At 45.9% G+C, this 13,367-nt stretch overlaps 1 protein-coding gene across 1 annotated transcript; it reads right to left on the minus strand.

Annotated features, from left to right (window-relative positions):
• Positions 1–19: 19 nt before the first annotated feature.
• LOC120318805 (N-acetylglucosamine-6-sulfatase-like) lies at positions 20–13,195 on the minus strand. Its single transcript, XM_039366871.1, has 13 exons — positions 12,610–13,195; positions 10,133–10,192; positions 9,608–9,811; positions 9,449–9,514; positions 8,701–8,799; positions 8,076–8,240; positions 7,470–7,552; positions 5,912–6,030; positions 5,406–5,509; positions 4,705–4,806; positions 3,677–3,787; positions 1,846–1,953; positions 20–949 (listed from the first exon to the last, which is right to left on the minus strand). Exons 1-13 carry the CDS (start codon positions 12,787–12,789, stop codon positions 806–808), a joined length of 1,545 nt encoding a protein of 514 aa, XP_039222805.1. The 5' UTR covers positions 12,790–13,195; the 3' UTR covers positions 20–805.
• Between the last annotated feature and the right edge of the window lie 172 nt (positions 13,196–13,367).

Genomic DNA, 13,367 nt, shown 5'->3' on the forward strand with positions numbered 1-13,367 from the left:
ACAAAAATGCAAGACCATCTTTTCTAATGAGAAAAATGCTTTATTCCAATTTTTTTTCACAGTATGAAGACACAAAGCAACTGCAATCATCCCCAGGGACTACACAAGAGGACCTGGTAAAAGTGTCCAACTAGGCACCATGATCGCTGGAGGGATGTACAGAGCCTCCCAAGATCTCAGCCAGCACGAGAAAGGAAGGCGATGATCACGGAGGTAAGCCACCCCATGTTAATTCGTTCTGTGTTAATCAATGGCTAAGCGGAAAGAATCCTCCCCACCCCTCATCTAACCAGAGCAGAGGACGGTGGGATATGTAGTCACAAAGATGACAGTTGCCGCAGGATGCTGTAGTCCAAGAACATTCGGACAGCCTCAAATTGAGAAGGTCAGCACTGGCTGGGTCAGGTATGTTCTTCGCTCTGAAGTGAGACCTCATTGCCCACTGCCTGGCCAAAACGAGGCAAGATAAGCAATGGAGACAAGGCACTAGAATTTCACAGGGTGTCTTTTAAAGTTGTTACACCCTTGGCCACTTTTAGACTTGTGCAACTCCCAGAATAACAAGTTTGGAAATTCTTGGGTGACAGCCTTTGCTCTTCACCCCATATTTTTCCCTTTCTGCTCTACCCCAATACTATTCCGGCACAGCAAAGTCCAAACTTGGGGTTCAAGACCGAGCAATCCTAAATTAAAAGGCAGCATCAGGTTGGCTTCCATTGGGAGACAGAAGGAAGCCGGGCCACAAAATCACAAGGAAAGGGAGAGGTGTCTTGGGTTCTTGGTCCTAGCCAAAGTGCTCAAACCCTCAGGAACGGCAGCTGACACCGGAACAAGCCTGCAATTGTATCAGCTTCTGGTTCATCTGCACAAGCAGCGAAGGGTCCACGGTCTTGGCTACATTAGAAAGCTGATGGGGGTCTGCAGTCAGATTGTAGACTTCCACAAAATTCTGCAAGAAAAAAGTAGGACGTGCAGTGACGGTCAGGAGGCAACCTCTCCGAAAGGAAATCCTTGAGAAGCCAACATCCATCAACACAGTCTTCTTCTTACAAGGTGGTCCCAACTGCCTTCAAACCTGGAAAAAGACTCCATCCACTCGGCAGAACCAACCTGGGAGAATCACCCTTTGAACTTCTTGAAGTCACCATAAAAACAAGACTCGTCTCTTTGAAGGTCTCTCACCCCTGCCCACCTTCCTAATCAGGTCTTCTGTGACTGTTCGCGTCAGGATAAGGCTGGTCTTTTTTAACTGATCCATGAACCATTTGGGGAAGCTTTCTGGCTGATGGGCGAGTAGGGCGCAAAAATAATATACCAGTTCGTGGACTTGCAAATAGGAATAGGAATTTTGAAGGCATCTTTCCCTGTGCTTTGTGCTGTTTGCCTGCCCACAGAAATAGCTCCTTTGTTATATCTGGTCAAACTCATTTTCCAGAAGGCAAACTGGGAACACTGCATCCCACTACACTACTTTCTGCTCTCTACAGCTGTCCTTCCACCAACACTTCGTTTAACTCAATCTTTTGGGCACCAGGGACCGTAGAGAGAGGTGTTTTCTGCGGACCGGAGAATACATGGTTTTGTGTGCTACCTGCATCCCGTAGATGGGGCTTTGCTTGTTTGCGCAGCCCGGTTTCTGGCATGCTGCAGCCTGGTGCCGGTCCACGGCCCAGGGGTTGGGGACCCTGCCCCAGAGCACCTCCCCGACAGACTTTGCTTGTCAACATAATCCTAATGGAAAGGTATTTTCCTGATGCCAGAAGCTCTGCGCATTACATGATCATTCTTGAAGGCCACGGACCCAGCTCTCTGGACCTCTTGACACTAGAGAAGATGGCTGCTTACCTCTTTATCGGCAAATTCACAGTATTGCATGTTCGCAGCACTCAAAGTTCGCACACAGGCATATGTGTTGTTGTAGGCATCCTCACACACGCAGTCAGGGAAACATTGCTGCGCAAAATAAGAGTTGGAAAACCCTTTGTGAACCGAATGTCTATCCAAGAACTTGCATTCTTCTGCCAAGAACAGACACGGCTGGTGAGGTGACAGAAACGTCTTTGGATAGTGCTGGCTGAAGGGCCTTGAAACAGAGATGAGGACCCCCCACCTATAGTTGGCAACAACTAGCAGAGTAAAATCTGATGGGACTTCTTTACCTTTGCATTGATTCTAGTCAATTGATATAGCTGCTCATTTTTTCAACAGCCACTCTTACTGGCTTATACAGAGCGAAAGACACAAATAAAGTTGATCTACAGCACATATGCATAACGGCAACAGAGAATAATAGCAACTATCCATAACAGCACAACCATCTCATGGGCCCAATTAACCTCCAAGCTCCCATAAATAAGAGGAAAAGGAGAAAATTCATTCCCTTCTCCAACCCTTTACAGGACATCCATTTCATTGTCCTCCATCACAGCAACTCTCCTACTCCTGCTCTCACGTGGCAGACTAGGTGCCCAGGGGAGGGGGGAGACCATGTCAACCCAGGTTTGTGAGAATGCAAGACAACCTCTTTCTCAGCAGCGTTTTAGGTCCCTGTCAGCTGCCACCTTATGCTTGTTTGTGCGTCATTGTTCCACCATGATGATCTGCCTGAACTGTGGGGAGGGGAAATGAAGGGAGGGGGATGCTTGGGGGGGGGGGAAATGAAGACAGAGATGCCACTCCAAGGTCACCCAGCTGGAAGAAGGGAGCTGCATACCAACCTGGTTTCAAGCTGAGCATTATGGAAACATCCTGCAGGAACTTGATCGGTGGGCAGCGAAAGGTAAACAAAAGTGGGGGCTAGACTTATTGATTTTGGCACGCGAATCTCCGTTTGGGCTTTGCGTTACTGCAATACACTTGACTTCTAAACTGTATCTTTCTCAACAAATGGAGCCAAGGATTGTTCTTATGTGGAGGTTCAAGCTGTTACAGGTCGGACAGCTTGAGTTGAGCTGTAGGAAAATGATGTGGAGGGCTAAGCAAAGAGCTGCTTTGCCTAGGCAAATGTGCCAGCCTGGTCTGGAACAGAAATGTCATTCCTGAACGGAATTGCTGTTAGGAAGGCAAAAGAGCCCGTTTCTCGGAAGTCAAAGGAGACAATGTTCATTTGTTAGACCTTTCTCCCATCCTTCCTCCATGATTTTGCTCTGCTAAGCACCTAAGTAATGGTTGACCCTTATGGGAACAGAGCATCAACACAGACAGGGGTGCAATTAGACACAAAAAGGGTTTTTCTAAGATCTGTCCTCTTTCTCATAGAGGAATGACTTTTTTTAAAGAAGGACCACATTCTACTACCCAGAGCTTTCGCATCCCAACTCCCATGATCCCCTGCCATTGGCCATGCTGGCTAGATGGGTAGGGGAACTTTTAGTTTTCTACAGAACAGCCCACCATTTTTGCTGGGGTCTTCCGCAGCTACTTATTAAACCAGAACTACACATTGTCTCCTCTTCCTACAAATGTTTTCTTTACATGCAAAACAAATGGAAATTTAGCCAGCTAAAATTACCAAGATAAAGGTAAGCAGGGTTGAGTGTCTTTCAGAACTAAAGTAAATACTTGTAAATGAGGAAGCTGCCTTCTGAGCACGTGTCATGGGTGTAAATAGCAGACTCAATGTTTTGTAATGAACTATGGACTAATATGTGAAAATTAGAGAAGTAAGGTCACTTACAGACACTCCTGGTCCCAAGACCGGACACTCGGGGTCCTTGGTTGTGTAGCCTTCTCCATTATATTGAACTAGGAAGTCTGATCGCCACCTAGATCTCTGTGTCTTGTTCACCTGCACAAAAGGAGACACATTTCAGGAAGCAGACGTGAATAGAAAGCTCTCTCTTTTTCTGTAACAATTTCTAAATATATTTTAGACACTTCCTTTGGTGCCCTGTCAGGCTTCATTGCCCACTTAACCTAATGGAGAAAGATTAAAAGATTCTTTAATAAACTAATTAAGTGGAAACTGCCATGCTATCCAGGGAATTCCAACCAACGTCTTGCTGGACAATCCAGAAAAGTCCCAATGAAGAGTCTCCTCAAGGCTAATTTGCCTGCTGATAAATGGTGTGAATGAATAGTGGTTACAGTCTCAGGCTAAAAACTAGGAGGCTGTGAGTTCTAGTCGTGCCTCAGGCACAAAGTCAGCGAGGTGACCTTGGGCCAGTTTGTCTTTCTTTCTTTCTTTCTTTCTTTCTTTCTTTCTCTTTCTTTCTTTCTTTCATTCTTACTTTCTTTCCTTTCTTTTTTCTTTTCTTTCTTTCCCTTTCTTCCCCTCCCTCCTTTCTTTTCTTCTTTTTCTTTCCTTTCTTTTTCTTTCTTTCTTTCTCTCTTTCTTCCCCTCCCTCCCTTCTTTCTTTCTTTCTTTTCTTTTTTATCCTATTCCATTTTTTTTCCAGTCATTGTATGTTCAAAACACTTGGAAGAATATTTAAAGTTATGGAAATGGCACAGTGGTCTCTACCCATGCAGGACCCTCACGGTTTGTTCACTTGAATTGATTAGAGATCTGCTTAAGCCCCTTGAATCTCAGGTTCACATTCTGCGGTGTGATCCCGCAACACATAAAAGTTCCACATGCAGGTTCTGAGCAAAACCAGCCTTGGTAAACACTGCAAATGCTGGGGAAAAAATGCCTCCTCTGTTCCTGCTTCTAACTGGACTCTCCCATCGGACTCTGTTCCAAAGTTCAAGGCAACTTATTACCAAGAGAGACAAAAAGGAGACACCATCCATGCTGGTCTGAGAGGCGTTGATTCCTGCAATGTCCAAGAAAGTCGGTCCCAGGTCGATATTCAGGATGGGTTCCTGAGAAGAGAAGACAGGAGATATTTTGAAAGGAACTCAGGACAACGGTTCCTTAACCAACAAGTCTCGTCCTCACAGGATCACAAACTCTGTAGGAAGTGAACACAGGTAATCCTTGACGTACAACAGCTCATTTAGTGACCATTTGAAGTTACAACGGCACTAAAAAAAGTGACTTATGACTGGTCTTCATACTTATGACCATTGCAGCACCCCCACGGTCACATGATCAAACTCCAGACTCTTGGCAACTGACTCATATTTATGACGGTCGCAGTGTCCCGAGATGTGGGAGCAGCACCGTTTATCTCAATATACTTTTCTGCCCACTTAAGGACAAGAGGACAACACATTAAAGCAGCTGTTGGATGACCCCTGAGAGAATTGTGAAGCTGCCACAAGACTGTGCTTGCTATTTAAATGTTTGTGGCACGAAAGGACAGAGTAGTAGCAATGCCACAGTAAAGGGGATTGAAATTAATAAATTAATTCTGGGAACCGCCGGTGGCAGAGGAAAGTTTCAAAATACTAAGAGGAATTCTGGGAGTTCAAGTCCACAAGTCATAAAAGGGCCAAGTTTGAAGAACAAGTAAACCTACCAGGTACGTTTGATTTCCTTTAACACCTGGGCCTCGCACCAGCAACGGCACCCGGATATCAAATTCGTAAAGTTGCCGTTTGTCAATGGGCAGTGAGAATTGTCCTGCAGAAAACCCCCACAAAGACAGCAGAATAGACAGAAAGGGGGAGAAAATAAACATGGATGACTTGCAAAGATGAAAAGGAATCGTTCTTTAGCAAGCGCAAATATTCAGTTTGGAGATCTGGTTCAAAGGCAATTCAATCCAATCTCCAAAGCGAATTTCCAGATCAGACTGAGACAACAAATGGTCAAATTGGTCCAGACAACTCACATAAGGAAAGATTGGACAATCATTTGTCCGGGATGTGCAAGGGCTCCTGTAGTTAATGGCTTATTATTAAATCTAGTTTTGAATGTTGCTGCCTATATTCAGAACACTGATTTCTGATGGAATGATTATAGATTCCCAATATTATCTGTGGGCCTTTTTAAATAATTCCCTATCACTCTGCTTCTACTCACCTGTGTGATAACCATGATCTGAGGTGTAGAACACGTATGTGCTGTCCAGCAATTTAAGGGATTTCAGCTGATCCATCACTTTCTGTACCATATCGTCTACTGACAACAGAGTTTGCCACCTGTAGATAAGAGAGAAACGATGGGTTGTATAAACAGAGGCATAGAATCAAAATACATGAAGTATTAATATCGCTTTATAAATCCTTAGTAAGACCACACCTGGAATACTGCATCACCACATAAAGATGTTGAGACTTTGGAAAAAGTGCGGAGAAGAGCAACTAAGATGATTAAAGGCCTGGAGGCTAAAACACATGAAGACATATGAAGAACAGTTGCAGGAATTGGGTATGGCTAGTCTAGAGAAAAGAAGGAATAGCAGTATTCCAGTATTTTTGAGGGGCTGCTATAAAGAAGGGGTCAGCTTATTTTCCAAAGCAGCAGAAGACAGGACAAGAAACAATGGATGGAAATTAATCAAGGAGAGAAGCAACCTGGAATTAAGGAGAAACTTCTTGACGGTGAGGACAATCAACCAGTGGAACAGCTTGCCTCCAGAAATTGTGGGCGCTTCATCACTGGAGAGTTTTAAGAAGAGGCTAGATAGTCACTTGTCTGAGATGGTATAGGTTCTCCTGCTTGAGCAGGGGGCTGGACTAGAAGACCTCCAAGGTCCCTTCCAGTTTCTGTTTCTTTTCTTTTCTATTCTCATGCAGATGTGAAAACAATTAACCAGTGGAAGGTCTTGCCTCCAGAAGTTGTGGATGCTTCATTACTGGAGGTTTTTAAAAAGACTTGTCTGAAATGGCAAAGGGTCTTGTGTTAGAGCAGGGGTTGACTAGAAGACCTCCAAGGTCCCTTCCAGCTTTATTCTTATTGATTGATCAGTCTATTAATAAAAATGATCTGAATTATTACTGTGTTCATGTGCTTTGCTGCTTTTACTGATAGCCAGCTCAGGGTGGGTCAAGAAACACAACAGATAAATTTAACTATTTTCTCCTTAAGGATTGAGTTTACATGTCCAGAGAGATTCTCAATCATCCAAGTCATGGTTCCCCCAAAGATGCTTTTTTTCAGAAGACTACTGGTTTCGCTTCTCACCCAGTTCTTCTGGGAAGTGAAATATTTTCAAAGAAAAAAATCAAGGAAGTCCAGTTGCCTTTTGGAAAAGGACCTTTGGGGCAACCATGATCTGGATGATTGGAAAAACACCTCTGGGGTGACTGGGTTTACATGTCACACTAAACCATCTGGTGGTTTGTGTTCCTTTGTGGCTTCATAGCTTATGGGAATCCAATGACTGTGGCTTAGTAAACTGCACTTTCTGGCTTATTGGGAGGTATGAAAAGCCATTTTAAAATTATAAGCCGTAAGTTTATGACTTACTACAATGTGTGAGCACAATCGATTATAGACACTTCAAACCACAGTTAGGCCCACTTTGGCTTGCAGAAATGGGCAGATGGTGCTCCTTTCATCAAGTCATCCAGAAAACCGGTTTCAGATCATCTTTTCTTTCACCCCTTTTACCAACAATAAAGCAACATTTTCTTACCGGGCTCTATAAACGTGGTCCAAGAACTCAATGGAGCTGTTGGACATTGGTGTCTTTGCTTGTCTTATCAGCCAGTGCTTGTCCTACAAAAGAGAAAAAATCTAGGAGCAACTTCCAGAGATACAAATGGTTCAAGGATGGATATTAGATAAGGAGGATCTATAAAAGGACCCCCCCACACACCATGTTCAGGTAGTCATTAACTTACGACCACGACTGAGCCTGAAATTGTAAATTCACAGGATTTTTTTTTTGCCATGTATATGTATACATTCAAACTATACTGATGCTTCTCTGTGTCATATATATGTGTGTATATGGGTATATGCATAATGGTATTTTTTGAAAGCTGAATGTAGCACAATTTCATTTTAATGTATGCTGATTAGTGTACATTCTATTCTATTCTTCTTTATTCTATTTTATTCTTCTCTATTCTATTTTATTATTTTCTCTATTCTATTTTTTATATTTTCTATTCCATTCCATTCCATCATTCATGGAACTCAGATGCAGAGTTTGAATGGTGCCAGATTTCCAAGCCCTGTGTTAGTCTGCTTCAAGGCCACCGAGGTCACTGACCACCTAGGATGCGTTGGCACTCACCTTCCCGTGCACGTTGAAGCTGCCGTCGCGAGGGGCCTGGACAGTACCATAGGCGGACTTGTAGTGAGGAGCCGCGGTCCAGGGAGAATGCGCAGCAGGTGGGGCTAACACCATGAGAAAGGGAAGGTGCGAAAACTTCCTTAGGAAATCCAGGCTCCGGTTGGTCTGCAACACAGACGGATCAGGGAGGGACGGAGAAGATGGGAAAGGACGTAAGCGGAGAAAACAGCTGTCCGAGTCTTACTCAGATGTAAGGCAGGCTGTTCCAGGCACTCACTTGCCCCCCCTCCCCAAATAACCAAGACTTCCCTCCCTCCCTTGTGGGTATTGGCCGGTGACACAAAACAGAAATATTCAGAGCAGAAGCAAGAGTTTTATCTCCTTGTGCCAAAATAGCCTAGTTCTTTGCAGAGGGCAGCTGACGATGCGGCACCAGCGCGATTTGCAGGAATGGGTGAAGAAAAGTCAAGATGGCAGCCACAAAGCTGTGATCAATGCTCCGCCTGTTTTTTTTTTTTTTTCATGCACAGTGGCTGCCATCTTGACTTTTGGGAGCCTACCTAGTGGCCACCTCTGCAGGGCACCACAGGGGAGGTGACGCGCAGGAGGAAACGGAGTAACTCACGAGCAGGTCCGTGAGATAGTCCTCTTCGTAGCGGTCCCCGTGTTTCTCCTCATGGCCGTTCATTGAAAGGGTGTAGTTGTAGTACCTGGAATTGCCCACCTGTGGGAGGATGCACATGGCCTGTTAGACACCAGGGTAGTCATTTATTTAAAATATTTTGACATTACTTGGTCTTAAAAAAAACCTTCACAGCAGTTTACGTTTCACTCAAAACAATGAAATGGCAGTTAAAACAAATTGAGATAAAGCCCATGTTAGAACATTATGTAACTTGGACAAGATAAATAAAGGTCATCCTTTATTTTGGGCTCAATTGTGGCCGTACGTCAAGGACTACCTGTATTAAGGCACATCTAACTTCTTTTTAAAACTTGGGTAGTTCTTCTAGCTAGCAACACTGAGAACAGAGACGAATCTAGCTTTCCACGGTTCTTCATTCCATTCAGAATTCCAGCTCCTATTAATACAAAAATCAGTCACGCCAGTTGTGGCTGATGGGAGCTGGAATCCAACCCCTGTGGGATGCAACTGTTCACCCCAGTGGATCTGTCCTGCGGACTTCCTTCAAGGATTCTCTTCCATGGGGAAACTTAGAGCAGAGGTGTCCAACCTTGGCAACTTTTAAGACTTGTGGACTTCAACTCAACCATGTTGGCTGGGGAATTCTGGGAGTTGAAGTCCATAGGTCTTAAAGTTGCCAAAGTTAGACAGCCCTGACTTGGAGGAAACCACGTGCCGTTCTACTCACCAGACCTAGCCAATATGTCCATCCCATGGGAATGTGCTGAACACCACCTGCATTCGGGTGCCCATACTGTAAGAAAGGAGATGTGTTAGGGAAAGCACACCAGGCACATCTGCACAATCGCTAAAAGAAAAGCGTTTACAGGGAAACACGTAGCTCTACCTGGTTGAGGTATTTGCCAGCGTAGAAGGTCTGGTAACCTTGCTTTTGCAGGTAAACCGGGAAGGTTAAGGGTTCCTGGAACTTCTGCCAGGCAGAGTTGCTGCAATTCCCTTCCAAGGAATTGTTGCTCACCAAGTGGTTGTGGGGATACAAGCCTGTCAAGATGCTGCTGCGGCTGGGACAACACAGGGGGGTCACTGAAAACTGAAAACAGACAAATCAATAGCAATAGCACTTAGACTTATATACCGCTTCACAGTGCTTCACAGCCCTCTCTGAGCGGTTTACAGAGTCTGCATATTTGCCCCCAACAATCTGGGTCCTCATTTTACCGATCTCGGAAAGATGGAAGGCTGAGTCAACCCTGAGCCGGTGAGAATCGAACTGGTGGCAGTGGGCAGAGTTAGCCTGCAATACTGCATTCTAGCCACTGCTCCACCATGGCAGTTGGACCAGGAGATTGATTTTGTTCACAGATGAACTATATACAAAGCAATTCTGAAACCACATTTTGGAGATACTCACTGCATTAGCAAAGGTAGCCCCAAACTGACCAATCAGCATTTGGGTCTTCTTCATCGGGGTCTGAAAATTGGAAGCCAAGAATCTGATTACTAAACAGCCCTTTCCACACTGGAGGTTTTAAAGAAGATACTGGACAACCATTTATCTGAAATGGTCTAGACCAGGGATAGGCAACCTTGGCTCTTTTATGACTCGTGGACTTCAACTCCCAGAATTCCTGAGCCAGCATGGCTCAGCTTGGAAATCTCTCCCTGTCCCCTCAGCATGGCTGAGAGTCCAACATAAAAGTGTCATAAAAGAGCCAAGGGTGCCTATCCCTGGTCTATGGTCTCCTGCTTGAGCAAGGGGTTGGACTAGAAGACCTTCAAAGTCCCTTCCAGCTCCATTACTCTGGTAGGGTCACGCATCAGAAAAGGAACCAAATTGGTCTGTGCTTTCACATGGAGATGAAACATCCTTTATGACTGGAGAAAACCAGAACTGAAACGTCCTACACAGCAACTTGTGTTTTTTTCTAAGCCACATGACCCACACTAAACATTTCCTTCATCGGTTGAACCCTTAAAGCACTGCCTTCCAAAATCTATAAGCAGCAGTGATTAGAGGGACATTTGAACTGTTTTCCTTTCTCTTGAAATTGAGCAAGCATCCATAGGGTTACTGCTGAAAAGAGATGGCGTAATTTTCTCCTCTTCTGCAGCAGAACACGTGCATAAAAGTGGGAGGTGAGATCCTAAAACAGTGGTTCTCAAACTTTCTAATGCCGTGACCCCATAATACAGTTCCCCATGTTGTGGTGACCCCCAAGTGGGTGTGGCCACCAATAAGAGGGAGTAGGACAGCTAGGGAAAAGGGAAAAAAATGGTGGACAGCGTGGTTTGGCGACCCCCGTGAAATGGTCGTTTGAACCCAAATGGGGTCCCGACCCACAGGTTGAGAACCACTGTCCTAAAACAATGTTAAAAGAATGGACTGACCTTCAAAGATGGTAGCAAAGTCAGCTTGGTTGATCTTTGCAAAGCTAAACAAGGTCAAAACTGGTAAATATAGAAAGATAAGAGACAACTAGAGCTGCAGACAAGAATGACATTTTTAAAAAATAATTCTGGAAAAAAGTAACACAAATGAGAAATCCTTGGTGTTCTCCGAGTTTGGTTTTTTTCTTGCAGATGTTTCATTACCCAAACTAAGTTAGCATGGTCAGTGTACTGATGTTATCCTAGTTTGGGTAATGAAACATCTGCGGGGGAAACCAATCAAGCCCAGAGAATACCAGGAACGCCACAGCTCAAGGCTGAGCCACAAATATTTTCCTTTATAAATAATTTTAAAAAATGCCATGTTTGAACGGGACTCTGTCCAAAGCACTCAAAGGAAAACAACATAATGTTGTCCTTTTAGTTACCAGAAATCAAGTTGGATTTTAATCTTCCTAAGAGACAAGGACAGTTCCGGGGAAATAAAGGAATCAACAAGATAAATGGGTTTACTGGCAGCGTTCAGTAGGAGCTTTTCAAGAAGCAATCAGTCAGCATTCGCTGTTAAATCAAATGTTAATCTGCAGAATTTATTCATCATTTACTCTTTCCAAGTCAAGCAGCCCTCTGCCTCACTCACCTAATCTTTATATTGCTGTGCTCATGTCCTTCCTATATTTATTAATGTTAGCATGAATGAATGATTTATATGAGTATCTTTCGGAGCATTTCTTCCACATACTAGGTAGCAAGTTATCTTTTAATTGCCATTTGATATTAAGGAACACTAATATAACTAACATTAACAACTTATTACTTTTAAATATCATTGCTAAGCAACTTGCCAATTCATATTATTCATTTGCACTGTTAGACTATCTGTATATGATTTCTATGCCGTGGAGGGGGCGGGACAGACTTTCAAGGACTGTTCTGCTTACAACTCGAACAATGTTCCTTGCAAAGCGTCACCCCTTTAAGGTAGGCCTACATTCAAACACTACAGTGCTAGAACGTTATGGTTGCAGGGTGCAATACCCAAATCTCCAAAGGTGTATGGGATTTTCTGTCCACTCCTCTTATACCCAACACCAGGTGGGGGGGTGTCTCCAAACTTGGCAACTTTAAGGCTCCTGGACTTCAACTTCTGGGGAATTCTGAAAGTTGAACTCCCCGAGTCTTAAAGCGGCCAAGGTCGGAGACCTTTGCCCAAGAAGAGAATCAGGGCGGGGCCACCTTGAGTCACTTGCTCCGCCCTCCCCCCTTCCAGAAGTAAGGTTCGCGATTATTCTTCAGGCTTCTCTCGGAATCCTTTAGGCGGGAGGAATTTGCACCCGGTAGCAATGGTGGAAACTGCAGCCCCCACCTTCCCCAGGAGCTGTTCACTACCTGGGCCCCCTGGCCCTTCCCAGCACAACGCCCACCTGAGCCAGCAGGTAGGTTTCCGGCTGGGCGGGGGCGCCCGGCTGGAGAAACACCCTACGAAGGTCCGAGCCTTACCATTCCCCCGAGCACCAGATCCTGGTCGTCGGTCAGGATGAGGACGATGTTGGCTCTCTTGGCAGCGCAGCTTTCTCCGCGCCCCGCACTCAGCAGCAGCAGCAGCAGCAACCCGGGCAGGAAGCCCCCCGGGAGCCCCTCCCGCCCCACCAAAGCCCTCCCGGGCCACCTGGCTCGCATCCTGGCTCCGGGGAAGGCCACTTTGCAGCGTTGCCCGAGCCAAGCAACTTTCAGGAAGTTGCCGGCGCGCTTTGGCTCCGTTGTCAGATGACTCCAGCCGCCCACGCGGAGCTTTGCACCGCCTACACCCCCCCCCGCAGGCCTCCAGAGATACCGGCCGCGGCCCCTCTCGCAAAAAGAAAAAAAAAGCTCCCCGCAGCTCGGCTCGGCTCGGCTCTGCTGGAGCCGGAGAAAGTGCGGCGCTTTCACTTTCGCTTCGCAGGCCTGGAATCGAGGCGGGGAGGCGTGGCGCTCTAAGGCCGCCCCCGGGAGCTTATTTGCCTGAGTGGGCGGGGCCAGGGAGGCGGCTCCCTTCGGACCGCAGCTGGAGCAGATGCTGCCCCTGGAGAGGGACCCCTCCTCCCCTCCCCGCCTTGCTTTGCACCGCATTTTTGCTCGGCCGGTGCGGGAGAGAAAGGCGCGCGCCAGCTGGGAAAGCGGTAATTGCTTTAATCCCCGAAGCGGGGTGAGGGTGGGGTGGGGGGTGCTTTGCAGTTTTGCGCCCGCCCTGCCCTGCCCCCCCCGTCCCGCCCCGCCCC

The sequence above is a fragment of the Crotalus tigris genome, unplaced genomic scaffold, assembly GCF_016545835.1.
Source record: "Crotalus tigris isolate CLP2741 ecotype Arizona unplaced genomic scaffold, ASM1654583v1 scf7180000020455.750797, whole genome shotgun sequence".
Lineage (NCBI taxonomy): Eukaryota > Metazoa > Chordata > Lepidosauria > Squamata > Viperidae > Crotalus > Crotalus tigris.